The following is a 19232-nucleotide window of genomic DNA, read 5'->3' as shown; positions in this document are numbered from 1 at the left end:
AAGCATGTTAGGAGGCCATTTCACTGGCCCTGAATGTCAGAGTATTTTAACATTTTTTTGTGTTGTGTGTTTGCCTATGTGTGTGTATACTTTCCTTTGCAAAACTGAATTCACATCTTAAAAACTTTTTGAACAAGTATTCATGCAGTTACCCAGCTAATATTTATGGACACCTACCATGTGCTGGATACGAGGGAGTTAAAGAGAGAGGAGACCAGGCTCCTACCCTGAAAGAGAGCAAGGTCTAGTAAGGGAGATCAGGTGTTGATTATGCAACAGTAGGGTAAATGGATTGATAATGATGTGTGGGAATCCAGAGGAGAAATACCTACCTCCAGAAGGAGATCAAAGAGGAGATCAGATGGCAAATCATCCTGAGCTCCAGTAGATCACTGTGCTGTCAACAGAAATTTGTTTTCCCAGGAGCTATCAACATTGATACATGAGCAACAACCCCTACAGAGTGAGCACCCAGGAACTCCTGTTGGCTGCCAGCTTAGGCAACCTCAGACTTGCTGGAAGGACACTTACTTCATCTTGGCTCTCAAGAAGCAAGACATCTGCTCCAAGTATAGTTTTATCTCCTAGATTGGCCAAGGTCCAGGGATGGCTTTGATGAAAACATGGGCTTTTGAGAGGAGAATACTCTCTAACATCCTTGGGAAGTCAATCACTAACCCATGGTTGAACACTTCCATAGACAGTGCAAACATTTATGCTTACCCTTTCTTCCTTTCCATTCCTCGCACAAAATCTTTTTTTCTCCAGACAAATTCACGTTGTCTTTGGTATTGTTAGGAAACACTTCTGTATTTAGACCCTCAATTTCCCATCTAAATGACTATTTCTTTTGAATACTCTTTTGACTTCCAGTATACACTTCCTCTCCTTTGCAGTGGACATGGCCCTTTGGGGATCCTGGTGTCACTTAACTTAGAACTCAGGTATTGGATCCTTAAGATCTTTAAGACCTTATGCAATATGGCTGTAGCTTTCCTGGAGTCTGACATGCCTGTGAGCCATCTGAGTAGAGATGATCAGTGAGCGGGCTATTGGATAGACAGTATCCAACACTGTATATCCAATATTATTTATTGGCTGGGAGTTGGTTATATGCCAATGCCAATTAATCTCAAGAGACATATTTCACAGAGCATTTATAAACTGTATTATTCCACCGGTTTTCTCTATTTCTTTCTGGAGGTGCTACTCCTATTGCCCTGGTGGCTCACATAACAAAAGAGAAAGGATCTTAATCTTATCTTGTCCAATGGCCTTGATTCGTCTTTGCAATGCCATGATTTGTATAGCAATCAGCTGTCTGTTCAGTCTTCACAAGGTAGTATAGTGGTGAATGTCCACATTCCTGTTTCATCCCCAACTTATTACTGTTGATAATCAGAAGCAATTCGTTGGGAATGATATAAAGAATATTATTTCCAACACTTTGATAGGGATGAAATAACAAATATGTTGATAAACGTGTGATTCCCTCTTTGTCTTTGTGTCATAATCATTGATTTCCATTTTTAAGGAATTGCTTTTCCTGAAAGTTCAGATTCATTCTCTGGAGGAAGATCTTTATAATGATCAGGTTGCTCCAGTGAGGAGGAATAATTTTCCATCCATCCACCCTACCTGGTTCATATTCTTTGCTTGTCATCTGCCAGAGGCTGGTTCTGACTCTCTTCCAAAATCCAGCAATGAGTCTCCCAAAAACTGGAGCTCAACTTGGAGTAAAGAAGCCATGGGAATTAGGAGGGGAGACAGTATTTCTCCTTTTAAACTGTGTCTCCTTGAGGCTTAACCCATGCCTGTTCTGTTCACACTGTACCTAGACTTGAGTTTGTGTCGAGGGGGTGCTTATTAGTCTATTAAGGCTACCATAACAAAATACCACAGGCTGGATGGCCTCAACAACAGAAATTTAGTTCTCACAGTCCGAGTTCAAGGTGCAGTCAGGATTGGCTTCTCAGTGAGGACTGTCTTCCTGGCTTGGAGATGGCCACCCTCCTTCTGTGTCCTCACATGGACTTCCCTTTGTGAGTGCACGGAGGGAGAGAGATCTTTGGTTTCTCTTTCTCTTCTTATATGAACATGGTTCCACTGGATTGATGCCCCACTCTTAGGACCCCCTCACTGAACCCGTATTACTTCCTTGTAGGTCCTATTGATATGGAGGTTAAGAAGGAATTGTTTAGGCAGATAACAAGGGCATGGAAGTCCTCAGTAAGGCTTTTCTTTTAATGAAAAGAAGCCCCAAATCATTTTCTAACAAACAGTAGCCTGTAAGTTGAGCTGCAGACATAAGCAAGCTGGGAGCTTGCAGCGGGGAATGCCAGCAGGAACTACAGAGTAGACATTTTCAAGATGGCGGCTCCATCTTCCCTTCTCTGCCAGCCACGTGTACCGCAAGAAGCAGACAAGATGGCACTGATCAACTGGAAAGCCTGTTTGCATAAGGTTAGGGTCGGGCAACCAGCCCTTCCCGGCACTGTGTAAAAGTCATACGTGGTCGAACCAGTCTGTGAACCCTGCCTAAATCAGATGCCACCTTCTCAAAGCGGACTACAAAATTCAGCTCATCGGCTGCCATCCGCTCCTTTATTCTCCAAGACCCCTTTCTCTATAGAGGAAGCTGTTTCTCTTTCTCTTCTCTCCTACCTATTAAACCTCCACACCTAAATTCCTGGTGTATGTCTATTTCCTAAACTTTCCTGGCGTGGGACAGTGAACCCCAAATGATGTACCCCAGACAAGGTAACCACTTCACTGTTTCCAAATACTGTCATACTGGGCTTCAACATATGAATTTTATGAGGACAAATTCAGTCCATAACTGTGCTCCAAAAATATTTGTTGAGTATATCAGTTGGCGAATGAAGAAATCTTTATTGATTGACTGACTGGGTGACTGACTGACTGGATGACTGACTGACTGGATGAATGAATGAATGAATTAGTGAGTGATTTTTGGTGTTCTTTTGTAAGTAAGGGAGAAAGACTTGAACAAAGTAAGAAGCTTCTCTGTGACCCCTTAGAATACCCCTGAGTCCAAAAAGAACTTCAGCTGGCAGGCCTCAGCATCTCTGCTATCTCCTTTGCTGGAGGTCAGTGTGACAGTGTAAGGGATTAATGAGGCCATGGGTGTAGGTTTCATCCCATGTGGATCAGTTAACTTCATTCTGAGAAAGGCTATTCCATAGCTATAGCCTGTGGGCATTTGGTGTTAGACCTGAAACACTTCTAATATTCAACAATGAAATAAATGTGAGTTACACATGAATTTAATAAAGATGAATAAAAACAAGTAAAATAATTATTTACCCAATTTTTGGGGACTCAGTGACAGAATCAGTGACTCAGTCGTAGTGGTGGTGGTTTCATTAAGGAATAAATGTTTGCACAGTGAAAACCATAAGGAGCACCCCTTCCCACCACGCAGGTCAAAACCAATCACAAATGAGGCAGGCTTACTGAGCGCTTTCAGCTAACGCTCATTGTTGTGCATCTGGATGATTATTGTAGCTGTCATGATTTTTTATTTGACAAATTTTTATGCATTAATTCATCTATTTTCCAACTCACTATTCCAGTTCAGAGTCAAGGGTGCCCAGATGGATCCTGTTCCAGCAGCTCAAGGCACAAAGCGGGAACCAACCGTGGACAGATACCACCCATCACCGGGCATCCTCACACCCACAATCACAGTCACCCCAGGACCACGTAGACACACCATTTCACCTAACGGGAACACCTTTGGGATGCGGGAGGAAACTGGAGATGCCAGAGAAAACCCAAGCAGTCATGGGGAGAATGTGCCAATTCCACACAGACAGTGGCCCTGCCGGGAATTGATGTCATTTCTCATTAATGTTATAATAAAATGATGTTAATGGAATGACATTATTTGAGGAACTGTTGTGTATGTTTCTCAGACTTTTTTTTTTTTTGAGACGGAGTCTTACTCTGTTGCCCAGGCTGGACAGCAGTGGCACGATCTCAGCTCACTGTAATCTCTACCTCCCAAGTAACTGGAACTACAGACACGTGCCAGCACACCTGGCTAATTTTTTTTATTTTTAGTAGAGACGGGGTTTCACCATACTAGTTGGGCTGGTCTTGAACTCCTAACCTCAGGTTACCCACCTGCCTAGGCCTCCCAAAGTGCTGAAATTACGGGGGTGAGTCACCACGCCTGGCCTCTTAGAGAAAATTTTAAGATTTTTTTTTGAAAAGAAGAAATAAAATTAGCCATAAAATTGCTCTACATTTTAATGGATTTGCTTTCAAGCTTTTCTTTAACATCCTTGAATTACATTTCCAGAACTTTTCCATAATACATATGCATTTTCCCAAATTGACACGTAGTATTTGTAAGATAATTTCAAGATGTGTAACACTGCATCCAGAGGACATACACTACACACATAGGCATACAGCAGATAGATGATGTATTCCACTTGAGTCTGATTGGGAAAAAGTATATTTTTATCACAGTATACCCACTACATAGTGAAGAGACAATTTGCTTTATCTCAGAGTTTACATACACTACTGTATATTTCATTAAGCCAATACCAGCATAGCCAAGAAGACACATAATTCAACATGCCTGCTATTCTTCAGATGGCAACTCAAGGTTGTTTAATATAAATATTAGAGAATTTACACTTGGTTAGTTGAAAAACCAATTTTCCTCTTCCCTCTTTTTATTACTCAATGAGAATTTTATGATGAGATGAATAACACAGAACACCAATAGTCCTTCCTCTAAAGCAGGAGTCCCCAAGCCCCAGGCCGTGGACCTGTAGTAGTTTGTGGCCTGTTGGGAACTGGACTGCACAGCAGGAGGTGAGCAGCTAGCAATCAAAGCTTCATCTGTATTACAGCACTCCCCATTGCTCACATTACCGCCTGAGCTCTGCCTCCTGTCAGATCAGCAGCATTAGACTCACGAAGGAGTGCGAACCCTATCACTCCTTATGAGAATCTAATACCTGATGATCTGTCACTATTTCCCATCACCTCCAGATGGGCCCATCTAGTTGCAGGAAAACAAGCTCAGCACTCCCACTGATTCTGCATTATGTCGAGTTGTATAATGATTTCATTATATATTACAGAGTAATAATAATAGCAGTAAAGTGCACAATAAATGTAATGCGCTTGAATCATCCCAAAACGATCTTCCCTTTCACCTCCCACCAATCCCCAATTCCTCACCCCATCTCATGGAAAAATTGTCTTCCATGAAATCAATCCCTGGTGCCAAAAAGGTTGGCACTGCTGCCCTAAAAGCTTTCTTTGGTCAGGTTAGGCAGCTCATGCCTGTAATCCCAGCACTTTAGGAGGCTGAAGCAGTCAGATCACCTGAGGTCAGGAGTTCACAAACAGCCTGACCAATATGATGAAACCCCATCTCTACTAAAAATACAAAAATGAGCTGGGCATGGTGGCACGTGCCTGTAACCCCAGCTACTTGGAGGCTGAGACAGGAGAATTACTTGAACCCAAGAGATGGAGTTTGCAGTGAGCCGAGATCACACCACTGCACTCCAGCCTGGGTGACAGAGCAAGACTCTATCTAAATAAATAAATAAATAAAAGCCTTCTTCATCATCACTTCTCAAACACACTGGACTTCCCCATCAAGCGCCCCCTGTTCAGGGTATCGGTCAGCCTGGTTCCAGGTTTTCTCAGACCTCCTTCCTTTCTCTTAGTAATTCCATTCCTTGTACCCTGAGCTACCAAGTATAGATTTTCTAACAAATTGCTTTTTCCCAGACGATTCAATTTTATAGTCACCTGGAGAAAAATTAATAGTGGTAGGAAATTCACAGAAACTCCTAGAATTCTCCATGAGAATGGCATATCTTTTTCTCACTTTGCTTCTGCCTCTACAATATATTCATGCTAGCTCTGGACTGTGACAGAGTTGATGTCTTCTGGATGGAAATTTAGGGTATGGAAAGTGAGAACAAGTTAGGCCAGGGAAGGAAGGAGGGAACCAGGTTTTACTGAATGCTGACTATCATGTGCTAAATACTGAACAAAGTGCTCTGTATATTTTACTATATTTAATCCTAATCCTATGGGGTAGGTATTATTATTGTTATTATTAATTATTATTATTATTATTTTGAGTCAGAGTCTCATTCCATCGCCAGGTGCCAGGCTGGAGTGCAGTGGCACAATCTCGGCTCACTGCAACCTCCACCTCCTGAGTTCAAGCAATTCTCCCGCCTTGGCCTTCTGAGTAGCTGGTACTACAGGTGCAGGCCACCACGCCCAGCTAATTTTTGTATTTTTAGTAGAGACGGGGTTTCACCATGTTGGCCAGGATGGTCTCCATCTCTTGACATTGTGATCCGCCCACCTCGTCCTCCCAAAGTGCTGGGATTACAAGTGTGAGTCACCACGCCCGGCCTTTGGTATTATATTTTTTAAACGAGGAACCTAAGGCTAGGGGTAAGGAATGGAAATAATACTTACTGAGTACAAACCAGATCCTTGTTTCTGTGCTAGGTACAGGGCGTAGATTATTTAATCTTCACAACATGACTTTACTTTTTAAGAAGTTTAAAAGTTCTTTAAAAGTTTAACAAATGTCAGACAGAATGAGGTCTGATACAGCTTCGTATACCGCCCAAACCTATGTCCTTTTTCAGTTAAACATGCAGCCTGCCAGCTGTGCTCAACTGATACAGATGTTAAAATTTTAAAAAGGTAGGGCAAGCTATTTAATTTCTTAAAGCAATGAAAGCTTAAATACTTTGAAGCATAAAAACACTTTTTTGGAATATACTTTTGAGCAAATAAGAAAACACAATATACATTCTTGCTTCCTGTAGATACCTTTTCTTAGTGAATTTTTACCTGACCCTCAATCACTTTAAAGTCTGTGCTAGGCTTCAGAGAAATTCCTTCTGTTTTGTTTGTTTGTTTTGAGACAGAGTTTTGCTCTTATTACCCAGGCTGGAGTGCAATGGTGCAATCTCAGCTCACCACAACCTCCGCCTCCTGGGTTCAGGCAATTCTCCTGCCTCAGCCTCCTGAGTAGCTGGGATTACAGGCACGAGCCACCATGCCCAGCTAATTTTTGTATTTTTAGTAGAGACGGGGTTTCACCATGTTGACCAGGATGATCTCGATCTCTTGACCTCATGATCCACCCGCCTCGGCCTCCCAAAGTGCTGGGATTATAGGCGTGAGCCACCGCGCCCGGCCGCCTTCTGTTTTCTTTAGGCTCCCTTGCGTTTGAATCCTCCAGCAGCTTCTCAGTGACTCTTGTTCACTTACTACAAAATGCCCTCCTCCCTCCTGAATGAATTGGGCTCAATCTCTACATGTTAAATCCCTGCGCGTGGGCACCCATACCAGCAGTCATTTCCCTTCACACTGTCCTAGACTCTACTCTTAATTAGATTAACGGAACTTCCTATTTTTTTTTTTTAAAGATGGAGTCTTGCACTGTTGCGCAGGCTGGAGTGCAGTGGCGCAATCTTGACTCACTGCAACCTCCCCCTCCCAGATTAAAGCCATTCTCCTGGCTCAGCCTCCCAAGTAGCTGGGACTACAGGCGTGTGTGCCACCATGCCAGGCTAATTTTTGTATTTTTAGTAGAGACAGGGTTTCACTATGTTGGCTAGGCTGGTCTTGAACTCCTGACCTCAGGTGATCTGCCTGCCTCAACCTCCCGAAGTGCTGGGATTACAGACATGAACCACCACACTTGGCCTTCCATATTTTTAATGAATCTTCCAACCTAAAGGCTTTTCAAGTACCCTTTTTCTTCAAGTTGGCATTGCAAACCACCCGTCCTGCCTAATTTTAACTTTCTAAGCAAAAGAAACCTCCTCCAAGTTACACAACAAGTTGTTGCCAGAAATTCAACAGGCAATAATATGCTTTATTCCAGATAATTCTGTTCCTACAATATGTAGGTTTATAAGAAAACATAAGCTTTTGGAATTCCTTTGTTCAATTTTAATCTAGGGGCAACAAGCCTTTTGCCTAAGAAAATACCTCTGCCCTCCACCATGTGGTTAGACACCTGGCGTTTCTCTGTCGAACAGTAAAGTGTTGCTTTGCTTTTTGTATTAAAAGATAAGACTGAAAATGCAAATTCCCTAGAGAGAAGTCACATTTACTAAATTAGACTTATGCTACCCTGCAAATGATTGATATAAAAGTCTCTCCCAAAGGGAGACTGAGATATTGAGGAGTAGAAGACACCATGAAAGATCCCAGTGTTTGAAAGCAGTAACTGAGAAGTAGGACCTAGCGCCCGCTCAGAAGGTGGCTCTCAGAGCACTTTGATTCTTCCTCTTTCGAGTCTGGCCTTTCAGAAAATATTTACTGTGAGCCGGGCGCGGTGGCTCACGCCTGTAATCCCAGCACTTTGGGAGGCCGAGGTGGGTGGATCATGAGGTCAAGAGATCGAGACCATCCTGGTCAACATGGTGAAACCCCGTCTCTACTAAAAATACAAAAAATCAGCTGGGCATGGTGGCGCGTGCCTGTAATCCCAGCTACTCAGGAGGCTGAGGCAGGAGAATTGCCTGAATCCAGGGGGCGGAGGTTGCGTTGAGCCGAGATCGCGCCATTGCACTCCAGCCTGGGTAACAAGAGCAAAACTTCGTCTCAAAAAAAAAAAAAATATTTACAGTGAAAGTCACATTTTATGCTGAGTGTAAGTTCAAACGTCAGTGTGAAAATCTTGTGTGGCCAAAATCTGTCTTGAAAAATCTGCCCTAAGGTGCACTTCCATACCGCTTCCTACGAAGTCAGCATTGCCGGTTCTTCCTTGAGCTTTATCCGATACACCCTTGGCTTTTGCTTCAATTGAGTTCCAGCTTGTTTGTTTGCATTTAGGGGCTACACGCATGAAAACTTGCACACCCAGAAGTGAATTCAATGCAGCCAGATGTTCCAAACTACAAGAGACACAAGAGAATGAAGTCTAACCCAGGAAGTAATAGATTCTCAGTCTCATTTCATGTTTGTGCTGGAACATACAGAAGCTCAGGAAAGGAATGCTGGAGAGAATTTTATACAGTATTTAAATTCTTTTCTCCCTCACCTTTACTTATTTTTCTTTTCTTATAGTTGAATTTGCAGAAATTAAAGTCATCTTATTGAACTCCCTGGCATATCCGTCCAGATGCCCAGCTCATGGGTGCTGTCTTAGCCTCATGCTACCCTTGGAGAGGAGATGGCAGAACCGCAGGGTATAGTGGAGCGCTTTGATCCCAGACCAGAAAAATGAGAGCAAATCACCAATTTGGGTCTTACACAAGGTGATATACCAGGTGAATAAACTAGTCTCCATTTTGATGATCTCTCTTTCTCTCTCCAGGCTGGTCCATTCAGGTCCAGGGAAGGGATCACCCCAGGCTGGTGTGGATCTGTCCTTTGCAACGCGAACTGGTACCAGGCAAGGGATCGAAACCCATCTCTTCAGAGCGGAGACCAGCAGGGACCTCTCCCACTGGACAAGGAGCATAGTACAGGGTTGCCACAATTCTGCTGAACTCATCGCCGAAATCAGCACCGGTGAGTACTGCCGTGGACCACCAAGGGCGTGCTGTTACAGGAAGATGAACCCTCTGCTCCACCCAGGCCTTAAAGCAATTTTCATCACTGGCCTCTGGGGATGGTTAAAATTCCAGAAGCAAATTTAAATTCTTCTAAATTGAGGAGGGCTATACCCTACTAAAATGTAACCTAAGGCTTTGATTATAAAAAGACTTATCCTGTCTTCACGCAAGAAAGTTGGTAAGTTGGATATTCAGTTACAGTTTTCCTACCTGTGTAACCCCTGGATGGCTTCCTGAAGGAATGAACTTTGAGGGATGAATGAATAGGATTCTTGGCTACAAATAACAGAAGCTGATTCTGAGTAATCTATCACAGAATAAAATTAGTGGAAATATATTAAGCAGTTAATAGAATTGAAGAAGACAGGTGTGTGAGTCTGTTTGCACTGCTATAAAGACATGCCTGAGCTAGGTAATTTATAAAGAAAATTTACTTTGGGTCCCTGTTCTGCAGACTGTACAAGAAGCGTGGTCTGGCATCTGCTTCCGGTGAGGGCCTCAGGAAGCTTCCAATCATGGTGGAAGGCGAATGGGACTGGTGTATCACATGGGAATAGAAGAAGGGAGAAAAAGAGAGAGAGGAGAGGAAAGCGCCACACTATTTTAAACAACCAGGTCTCTCCTGAATTCAAAGCAAGAGCTTACTCATTACTGAAGGAGGCGGGCACCAAGTCATTCATGAAGGATCCTCCCCAAGACCCAAACACCTTCCACCAAGCCCCACGTCCGTACTGGGGGTTACATTTCAACGTGAGATTTGGAGGGGACAAAACATCCAAACCATATCAACTGGAGACCCACGCAGTTAAAAAGAGCAGGAGCCAAAGGCATTGGGGTGGGAATAAGCAGAACAAAGGGACAGTTCTGGGAAGAAGGACCAGCACCCCCTGCCCTGGTGTGAACGAAGAGGCAGAGGCAGGATGGAAGTGCCGAGTGAGCACAGGCCACGTTCACACAGAGCTCTTAGACAGGGCAAGACGGTGGTGGAAATGGGAGATGTGTGTAGAAGGAAGAATGCTTCTATAGTATAGTATGTATTAAGGACCTGCTACCTGCCAGGCATTTAATGTCTCCGTAGCTTCATACTTTGAAAAACAAAGTTTTTTTTTATTGAGACGGAGTTTTGCTCTTGTCACCTGGGCTGGAGTACAATGGCACGATATTGGCTCACTGCGACTTCCACCTCCTAAGTTCAAGCAATTCTCCTGCCTCAGCCTCCCAAGTAGCTAGGATTACAGGCACGTGCCACCACCCCCAGCTAATTTTTGTATTTTTTAGTAGAGACAGGGTTTCACCATGTTGGCTAGGTTGGTTTCGAACTCCTGACCTCAAGTGATCTACCTGTCTTGGTCTCTCAAAGTGCTGGGATTACAGGCATAAGCCACCATGCCTAGCCTGAAAAACAAATTTTTTATGGGTCCTGAAATCAGTTAAGGCAAGACCAACATTTTAAAAATAAAGTAGAATAGAAAAATTAGTGTAAATATTGTTTTATTGTTTTGAAGAACTTTTGATTCAGCTGTGCGTATGTGCACTCATGTGTGTGTCCTGGGTCACAATACTTTGCCTGTCTCATCCAGTCCTTCCATTTCCCTTGTCAGCCTGACAAATCAGGAAGCAAATTCTCAAGAAAGGTTAAATAACATGCACGAGGTCACACAACTAATAAATGGCAGATCTGACTTCAATTCTAGGCTATGTCACTCTGAAGTCCACTCTTTGTCCACTATAGTTTCTACAGAGACAGGGAACTTTCCACGGTTGTGCCAGTGATGCCACAAAAATCAGTTTTGCTCAGGCTGTTGTGATCAGTAACTTTCATGCCACTCTCCAAAACATACAGAGAGACAGAATGACAGACATCAAAACTTACATATGTAGGTATATAGATAGATAGATAATTTAAATTTCTTAATTGGCGAAGGTTAAATAAGGGACTGGAGGCCGGGTGTGGTGGCTCACACCTGTAATCCCAGCACTTTGGGAGGCTGAGGCTGGTGAATCATCTGAGGTCAGGAGTTCGAGACCAGCCTGGCTAACAAGGTGAAACCCCGTCTCTAGTAAATACAAAAATGGCCAGGCATGGTGGCTCACACCTGTGATCCCAGCCCTCTGGGAGGTGAGGCAGGCAGATCACGAGGTCAGGAGTTCGAGACCAGCCTGGCCAATATGGTGAAGCCCCGTCTCTACTAAAAATACAAGAATTAGCTGGGCATGTGGTATATGCCTGCAGCCCCAGCTACTCGGGAGGCTGGGGCAGAAAAATTGCTTGAACCAGGAGCAGAGGTTGCATTGAGTGGAGATTGTGCCACTGTACTCTAGCCTGGGCAACAGAGCAAGACTGAGTCTCAAAAAAAACACATAAGCCAAGCACCGCGGCGTGTGCCTGTAATCTCCTCCCCTGTCTCAGGAGTCTGAGGCAAGAGAATCGCTTGAACCCAGGAGGCCAGGGTTGCAGTGAGCTGAGAGTGTGCCACTGTACTCCAGCCTGGGTGACAAGAGTGAGACTCCATCTAAAAAAAAAGAGTCTGGAAAGGTAATATCGAATTTAAGGTAACTTACTAACTAAACACATGCCACTCAATCTTGTACATTTGCTAAGTTGTTATCCATAATGAACCCAGGGATTTTCATCAGTCAGCAAACTATACAATTAACAGTGTCTATAATGTTATTGTTCTTGATCCTGAAATCTAAGACAAATTGTTTCTGGTTCTGAGATCGAAGGCCAACCTCTTCCAGATCTCCTGCAGACATTCATCAAAGGGCATTAGGCTTTGAGGCACCGTGGCTAGTGCCCTCCACAAAGTCTTCCAGGAAACCTGTCTTTGAGTTTCGTATATTATTTGCTGTTTTCCCTTTTCTGTTACCCTTTCCTGCCTATTCTTTCATTTCCCTCTGTCTCTAAGGAAGCAGTACAAGGTTATAGTCACAAGTAGGGGCTTTAAAGTCAGACAGACTTGGATTCAAATTCCAGTTCTATTTCTGTCATAATCACGTACTGAATGTCTTAGCTTTTTTCATCTATAAAAAGGAGAAAGTAATAGTACCTACCTCATAGGTTAATAGGAATAATAGTGCCTAGTACCTACGCCATGGTTGTTATGAATAAGTATGATTGTTAGTTGTTGTTCTTATCTCTAGACCTGTGTTATCCAATATGCTAGCCTTAATCAAAGGAGGCAATTTAAAACAATTAAAATATAGTCAGTTCCTCAGTCGCACTAGCCACATTTTAAGTGTTCAGTAGCCACGTGTGCCTAATGCCTGCTTCACTGGGCAGTGGGCAGTACAGATCTAGAACATTTCCATCACAATAGAAAGCCCTTTTGTGCAGCTCTGCTTTAGAGGAACAGGATTTCCCACAAGACCTCTTAAGAACCATGCTTCCAAGCTTTAGCTACACTGAAAACAATGACAATTTTAATTTTAGTTTCATTTTCAAAAGCCTCAATTTGCTAACGCCCAATCCCATCCCCGGAGATTGAGAGTCAGCAGTTCTAGGGCGCGGCCTGAGAATTGCATTTAACAAGATTTCAGGTGGTTCTGATGCTGCTGGCCCATGGAGCACTCTTTGCACAACTCTTTGTACAATGCCAGGGTGCAACTTCCTGGCCAACCAGGAGTATTTTTTTTCTTGAGACGGAATTTCACTCTTGTTGCCCAGGCTGGAGTGCAATGGCACGATCTCGGCTCACTGCAACCTCCGCCTCCCAGGTACAAGCGATTCTCCTGCCTCAGCCTCACATGTTGCTGGGATTCCAGGTGCCCGCCACCCTGCTCGGCGATATTTATATTTTTAGTAGAGATGGAATTTCACCATCTTGGTCAGACTGGTCTCAAACTCCTGACCTCAGCTGATTCACCCACCTCATCCTCCCAAAGTGCTGAGATTACAGGCATGAACCACCGCATCCGGCCCCACCCAGGAGTATTCTGAAAGATGTGGCACATGTTTACATGTAGTCGGGTTTTTCCAAACTTCCTCTGTTTATGCAAACATGAAAAATTAGATGTTTTGCAGAACTTCCGTTGCAACATATCCAAGATAATCAGTGCCTTTTTGTAATTATCTTGAAACTAATTAGTCCTCAAATGTTTCTGATCTTTGTTGAAACCTTGTAGGAGTATCTTGGAAGCTTTTATTTTTGATGCCTACTCTGTATGGCAAAAAAAAAAAAGTTTTGAACTTGAGAGTTGGAAGAAGCTTGACCACCTGAATACTAAGTTTGATAGAGTTATATGTGTAATACCAGAGAAGCTCAGACCTGCTGCAACCATTTGGGGATTGTTGTAGGAAAGAATGAAGATGCCCAAGGGAATTTGGCTTAGTTTACATCCTAGAAATTTTGTAAAATCTTTCTCTAATAAGCTGAACTCTGCTTTGACACGAAAACACTGAGGCTATTGATAGACAAATCAATGGAGAAAAGCTAATAATTCTGTGCAGTGAGCTAGCTGGGTGCTGGAGAAGAAAGTGTGGGAATGACCAAAGTGTAATCCAGTTATACTTCGAAAAATGCCCTCAGAGAGCTGGGAAAAGGGGCCTATGTTTTAATCAGAGCTTCAGTTAATTTGATAATGTGTTCGATTTATCCTGTATAGACTGAGAACATCTTCAGATAACTGATTCCATTCTATGTAGAGTGCCATCACAAATACCCCAAATACCATTTGAGGTCGACTGGAGTATATGAGGTCAAATATTCCACAAATATCATTTGAAGTCAACTAGAATTAAAAGTAATCACAATCAGTTAATTCAGAATATCCGATGGTATCGTTTTACCATTTGTTTAAACATTGGGGAAAAGAACCCAATGCTTATATCCCATTCACCCACATAGTCTGCGGGTGGTAGACATGAAGGGTATCAAAATGGCGTCTGTCATGGGACACACGCCTGTAACCCCAGCTACTCAGGAGGCTGAAGCGGGAGGATCCTTTGAGCCCAGAGTTTGAGACTGACCTGGGCAACATAGCGTAGACCCCATCTCAAAAAAAAAAAAAGGAGGGATTAAGACAGGGAGCCAGTGCCATCAGCATGATTTCTATGCCACTGTCCTTGGATATCCTTGAATGGGAAAGCTGGCGGAGGGCAGGGTTTGGGGACTGAGCACAGAAGGAGTTATAGACCTGTTAAAGGAATAGATCAGCCCTAGTTACAACTTGAAAGATATCTGCAAGTCAGTCAGGAGAAGGGCCATATGTTTTAATCAGAGCTTTGATTAAAAACCACCACATTCTGTGGGCAATAGAGATCCCTATTTCTTCTTCCAAACTTTGGGAGGCCTCCCTGCCTACTGTCATCATTCATGAGGTAGGAAAGCTGAATGACTCTGTGCCCAGCTCCCTCCCTGTATCCCTCCTTGTCCTGAGTGCCTGAGCATGAGAAGGGACACAGGACAGAGTGGAAAGAACTTGAATTTTGAAAGCCTAACAGCCTGGGTGGTAACGTGTTCACCTCTCTGAGCTTTCCATTTTCCACCTATAATATCGGGCTGTGTTCCGGCTTCAGAAGTGTGTGATTTATAAAGCTGAGTGGGGCAAATGATGATGTACAGCAAGTTCTCAATCAATAAAGCCCTTGCTCTTACGCTTTCAAGCCCCACCCCCAGCAGGGAGTGTCCTGGTTTCCCTACAGATCTTTTAGATGTAGATCAAAACCTGAGCCAATTTACTCTTCGGGGTCTGTTAAATGTGATGTTTTGTGAAGCAAAAAATCCAATCTGATCTGTAATAACCTTTTCCAGAACCTTTGATCAAGAATTTAAAACATTCACAAGTCTTCCTAAATAGGAATTAGGATGCTGTGCCAGTCCCCAAGCCCAGCTCATAAGCTTAAAGAGCAGGACTCTTTTTCCTAAACATAGTGAGAATCCCAGATAAAAGCTGGCACCATACCTGCTCAAGAGGTTTTTGGTTTATTTCTTTGGATCAGAGGGCACCATGTGCATACCACCACTGAGATTCCTGGATGCCACACCAGGAGTGCTCTTCATGGAAGATGCCACATCTGAGGTCTGTTAGCAACAGCAGCTTTTCCAGGATCCAAGATCATCAGGGAAATGAAAAGAACACCCCTGTCAATTCTAGAAAGAGATTTGTTGGACTTGTAAAAATTAGATTATTTTTAAACCACTCGTTCCTGACTTACTTGTTTACATTATTTAACTTAGATAATGTCATGGCCGTATGCTGTCTTCTTTCACCATGTGGTAGATGTGTGTGTGTGTGTGTGTGTGAGGGTGTGTGTGTGTGTTGAAGATGATGAGGATGGTGATTCAAAGGTGGCTTTATTTTTTTATTTACATTAAAAAAAATTTTTCTTTTAGGTAGAGTCTAGCTCTGTCACCAAGGCTGGAGTAGAGTAGAGCAATCTCTACTCACTGCAACCTCTGCCTCCCAGGTTCAAGCCATTCTCCTGTCTCAGCCTCCAGAGTAGCTGGGACTATAGGTGCACACCACCACATCTGGCTAATATTTGTATTTTTAGCAAATACAAATTGGTTGGGGTTTTAGCGTTTAATATTTTAGCAAATACAAATTTGATGGGGTTGCACCATATTGGCCAGGCTGGTCTTGAACTTCTGACCTCAAGTGATCCGCCTACCTTGGCCTCCCAAAACTGGGATTGCAGGTGTGAGTCAGCATGCCCTGCTGGCCTTATTTATTTAAATCAATGATCTGGTTTTTTTCTGGCTTGAGGCGAGGCCCACAGGGCTGTTGGAAGGCCAATACACCTACAGACCTGTGTGTTGTCAGTCAGATGACCAGATAAGGACTAGAACCCAGCAAAAATAATTTCTTTCCATTTATTTTCCTTAGTTCTATGGGGCTTCTTTTTTTATTTTTATTTTTTGAGGCAGAGTCTTGCTCTGTCGCCAGGTGCCAGGCTGGAGTGCAGTGGTGTGATCTCAGCTCACTGCAACGTCCACCTCCTGGGTTCAAGCAATTCTCCAGCCTCAGCCTCCCGAGTAGCTGGGACTATAGGCGCTTGCCACAACGCCCAGCTAATTTTTGTATTTTTAGTAGAGACGGGATTTCACCATGTTGGCCAGGATTGTCTCTATCTCTTGACCTCATGATCTGCCCACCTCGGCCTCCCAAAGTGCTGGGATTACAGGCGTGAGCCACCACGCCCGGCTATGGGGCTTTTAAAATTACAACACCAAAATAAATCCAAGGAGAATATTTTCATGAACAATGACTATGTTTTTATTGTAGTAAGAAACTTGTGGCTGATCTCTGGGACTGAAGAAGCATGAAGTGAGTGGGAAAATGGATTGATCGCCATGGTTCATACCTGTCTCTTTCTCTCTCTCTTTCTCTATCAGCTTGCACCTACAAAAACCAGGAGTGCCGTTTGACCATACATTATGAGAATGGATTTTCTATTTCCACTGAACCACAGGAGGGTGCCTTTCCCAAGACAATCATACAGTCTCCTTATGAAAAGCTCAAAATGTCTTCGGATGATGGAATCAGGATGCTGTATTTAGATTTTGGAGGCAAAGATGGAGAGATTGTAAGTGTACTTTTCTTTAGACAGTGTGATTTCATATATTAATATTTCATTTTGCAACATAATGCTGCCTTATTCTTATTCGGCATTTGACTGCTAACGAAGTGCTTGCAAGCCCATGTTTTATTTGATCCTTGAAAAACAGTGATTAGGTTCAATTATCTCAAAGTTCTTTTATTCAGTCTCATTTTCCAGTAGAAGACTACATAAATATTTGAGTCACAGGAAAGAATCCTTTACAAAGTTTGATTAAATTCTTATCAAATAGGGTCTCACCAGCTTAAAAAATGTACCCTGAATTTTTAAAAAGTATCAAGCATCTCATGTAACCTTGGCATTGTAAGAGATGTTAGGGATGCAGTGAAGTAAAATACATGGTCCCTACCATCAGGGAAGTCTCTGAGGAGAGGACATAGAGCAAAGAGACAGGAGGGGCCGGATGAGGGGCAGAGAAAGAGGGCAACCGGAAAATGAAAAGAAACTGATCAACTCAATTGGAGTTGAGAGAGGGCGGGACAAAGGCACAGAAGCCAGGGAGTTGATGTCAAACAATATGCAACAAAATTAGCAAATGTATCAGTTAAAGTAATATACTTTTCATCTCAATGCAAGTTAGTCCATGTGTTTAAATGCAAAATTTCCTGAGATGGTTTCTGCCTGCCATAATGAAAAAGTATATGACTTCACTTGCACAGATGGGTGAGAATTGCACACTTATGCTCTCTAGCAAGTGTCATCCTTGGCATTTCAGGAGAACATAGCATCTCATTTAAGCTGTCAAATGTAGAACTTCAAAGAGGACTTTGATGTTGTAATGACTAGTCTCTGTTTAGGTCTTCCCAAGCCACTGGGTTATTGAGTGAATTTGCTGGCTTTCAGGAAGGAAAGGGCAGAACAGGCTCAACAGGGCATAGGGACTTTTTATCTCAAAATTGCAGCCCCACTTTTCTAAATGATGCCATACTTCCGGCACCAAAACAGTGCCAGATTTCTTGCCATGAGTGCCACAGGCAGTCACAATGAAGGCCATTCCCTGTGGCTGACACTTGCTTTGCTAACATTCACTTTCTGAGAGTTATTTCTAGCCAAGCATTTTTCTAACTTTTAAAATGGATCCAAAGAATTTTTTATTGAATGTTTGTTTGTAAGTTTCAATCAGTAGGTTCAGTGTGAGGCACCCGCTTGGAAATAAAGTAGTGACTTAAAAGTCCGTTTTACTAAGAATATTTCTAATTCGGTTGCTGCTCTGTCAATCACCCATTGTGTACTTTTTCCTAAAGGTGACTACTCCCTAGCAAAGTGGAAAAGAACAAGAATCAGTCTCCTGCTTTATCTTTGGCTTAAAAATTCAAGGCTATTTTTGCCCACGAGGAAAATCACTTATGTCTAAATTTCAGCCTTTCTGCCTGTAATTACAGCCTGACTTGCAAGATTTAGGAAGGACTGATTTTTACTGCCAGTACATTTAGTTGATGAGCTCAAATTCAGACACAGCCTCCTTCCCCTCTACCCCCTATGTCAGTTTAAGCAATCCCAGGAGATGGGCCACAGACCTTTCCAGTGTGGAGGGGGAAGAGACAGGAGATGAGCTGTAGGAAATGCAATAAACTGAGGGTCAAGACCTGAACTCTCTGAGTCTGCGACAAACTCACCAACTCTCTTGGGAAAGTCCTTTCATTTCTTTCTATCTCAGTCACCCCATCCATAAAATACAGGGATTGAAGTAGCTAATCTTTAATGTTCCTTTCAAAAGTTGTATTCCATGTTAGTGACATAGAATGCTGTGGTTAAGCCCTGGCTCTGGCCTTAGACAAACTTGCATTTGAGTCCATGCTTTCTATTTATTATAAGAGCTAGATTTCAAAAAGTTTCATAGCTTCCCTGAGTCTTAGTTACCCCATTTAAAAAAATGGAGATAATCACAATAGCTTCCTCATACAGATGCTGTGAGAATTAAATAAGATAGTGGGTAGAAGATATTTAGCACAGTGCCTGGCTCATAATGAGTACAACCTTAACTTTGGTAGGTGTGATTTGCTCAGATTGTCCTGATTCTCCAATAATGTCATCGTCAGAACCAAACTGGGGACAGCAGAAGAGAATTG

The 19232-nt window shown here is 42.9% G+C and overlaps 1 protein-coding gene across 3 annotated transcripts in view; it reads left to right on the top strand.

Annotated features, from left to right (window-relative positions):
- Positions 1 to 19232, top strand: part of SNTB1 (syntrophin beta 1) — a 278639-nt gene that overhangs the window by 255480 nt on the left and 3927 nt on the right. For 2 of the 3 annotated variants that reach the window (XM_032252745.1, XM_032252736.1), the window contains 2 exons: positions 9362 to 9558; positions 16940 to 17130. In XM_032252745.1, the coding sequence (XP_032108636.1) occupies positions 9362 to 9558; positions 16940 to 17130 (388 nt within the window). Of the gene's footprint in view, positions 1 to 9361; positions 9563 to 16939; positions 17131 to 19232 lie in introns of all 3 variants that reach the window. The other variant, XR_004261087.1, reaches the window with a different exon arrangement.

The sequence above is a fragment of the Sapajus apella genome, unplaced genomic scaffold (genome assembly GCF_009761245.1).
Source record: "Sapajus apella isolate SASKATOON/1434 unplaced genomic scaffold, GSC_monkey_1.0 scaffold3, whole genome shotgun sequence".
NCBI classification, from domain to species: domain Eukaryota; kingdom Metazoa; phylum Chordata; class Mammalia; order Primates; family Cebidae; genus Sapajus; species Sapajus apella.
Note: the sequence above shows the minus strand (reverse complement) of the source record. Positions and strands in the feature narration are given on the sequence as shown.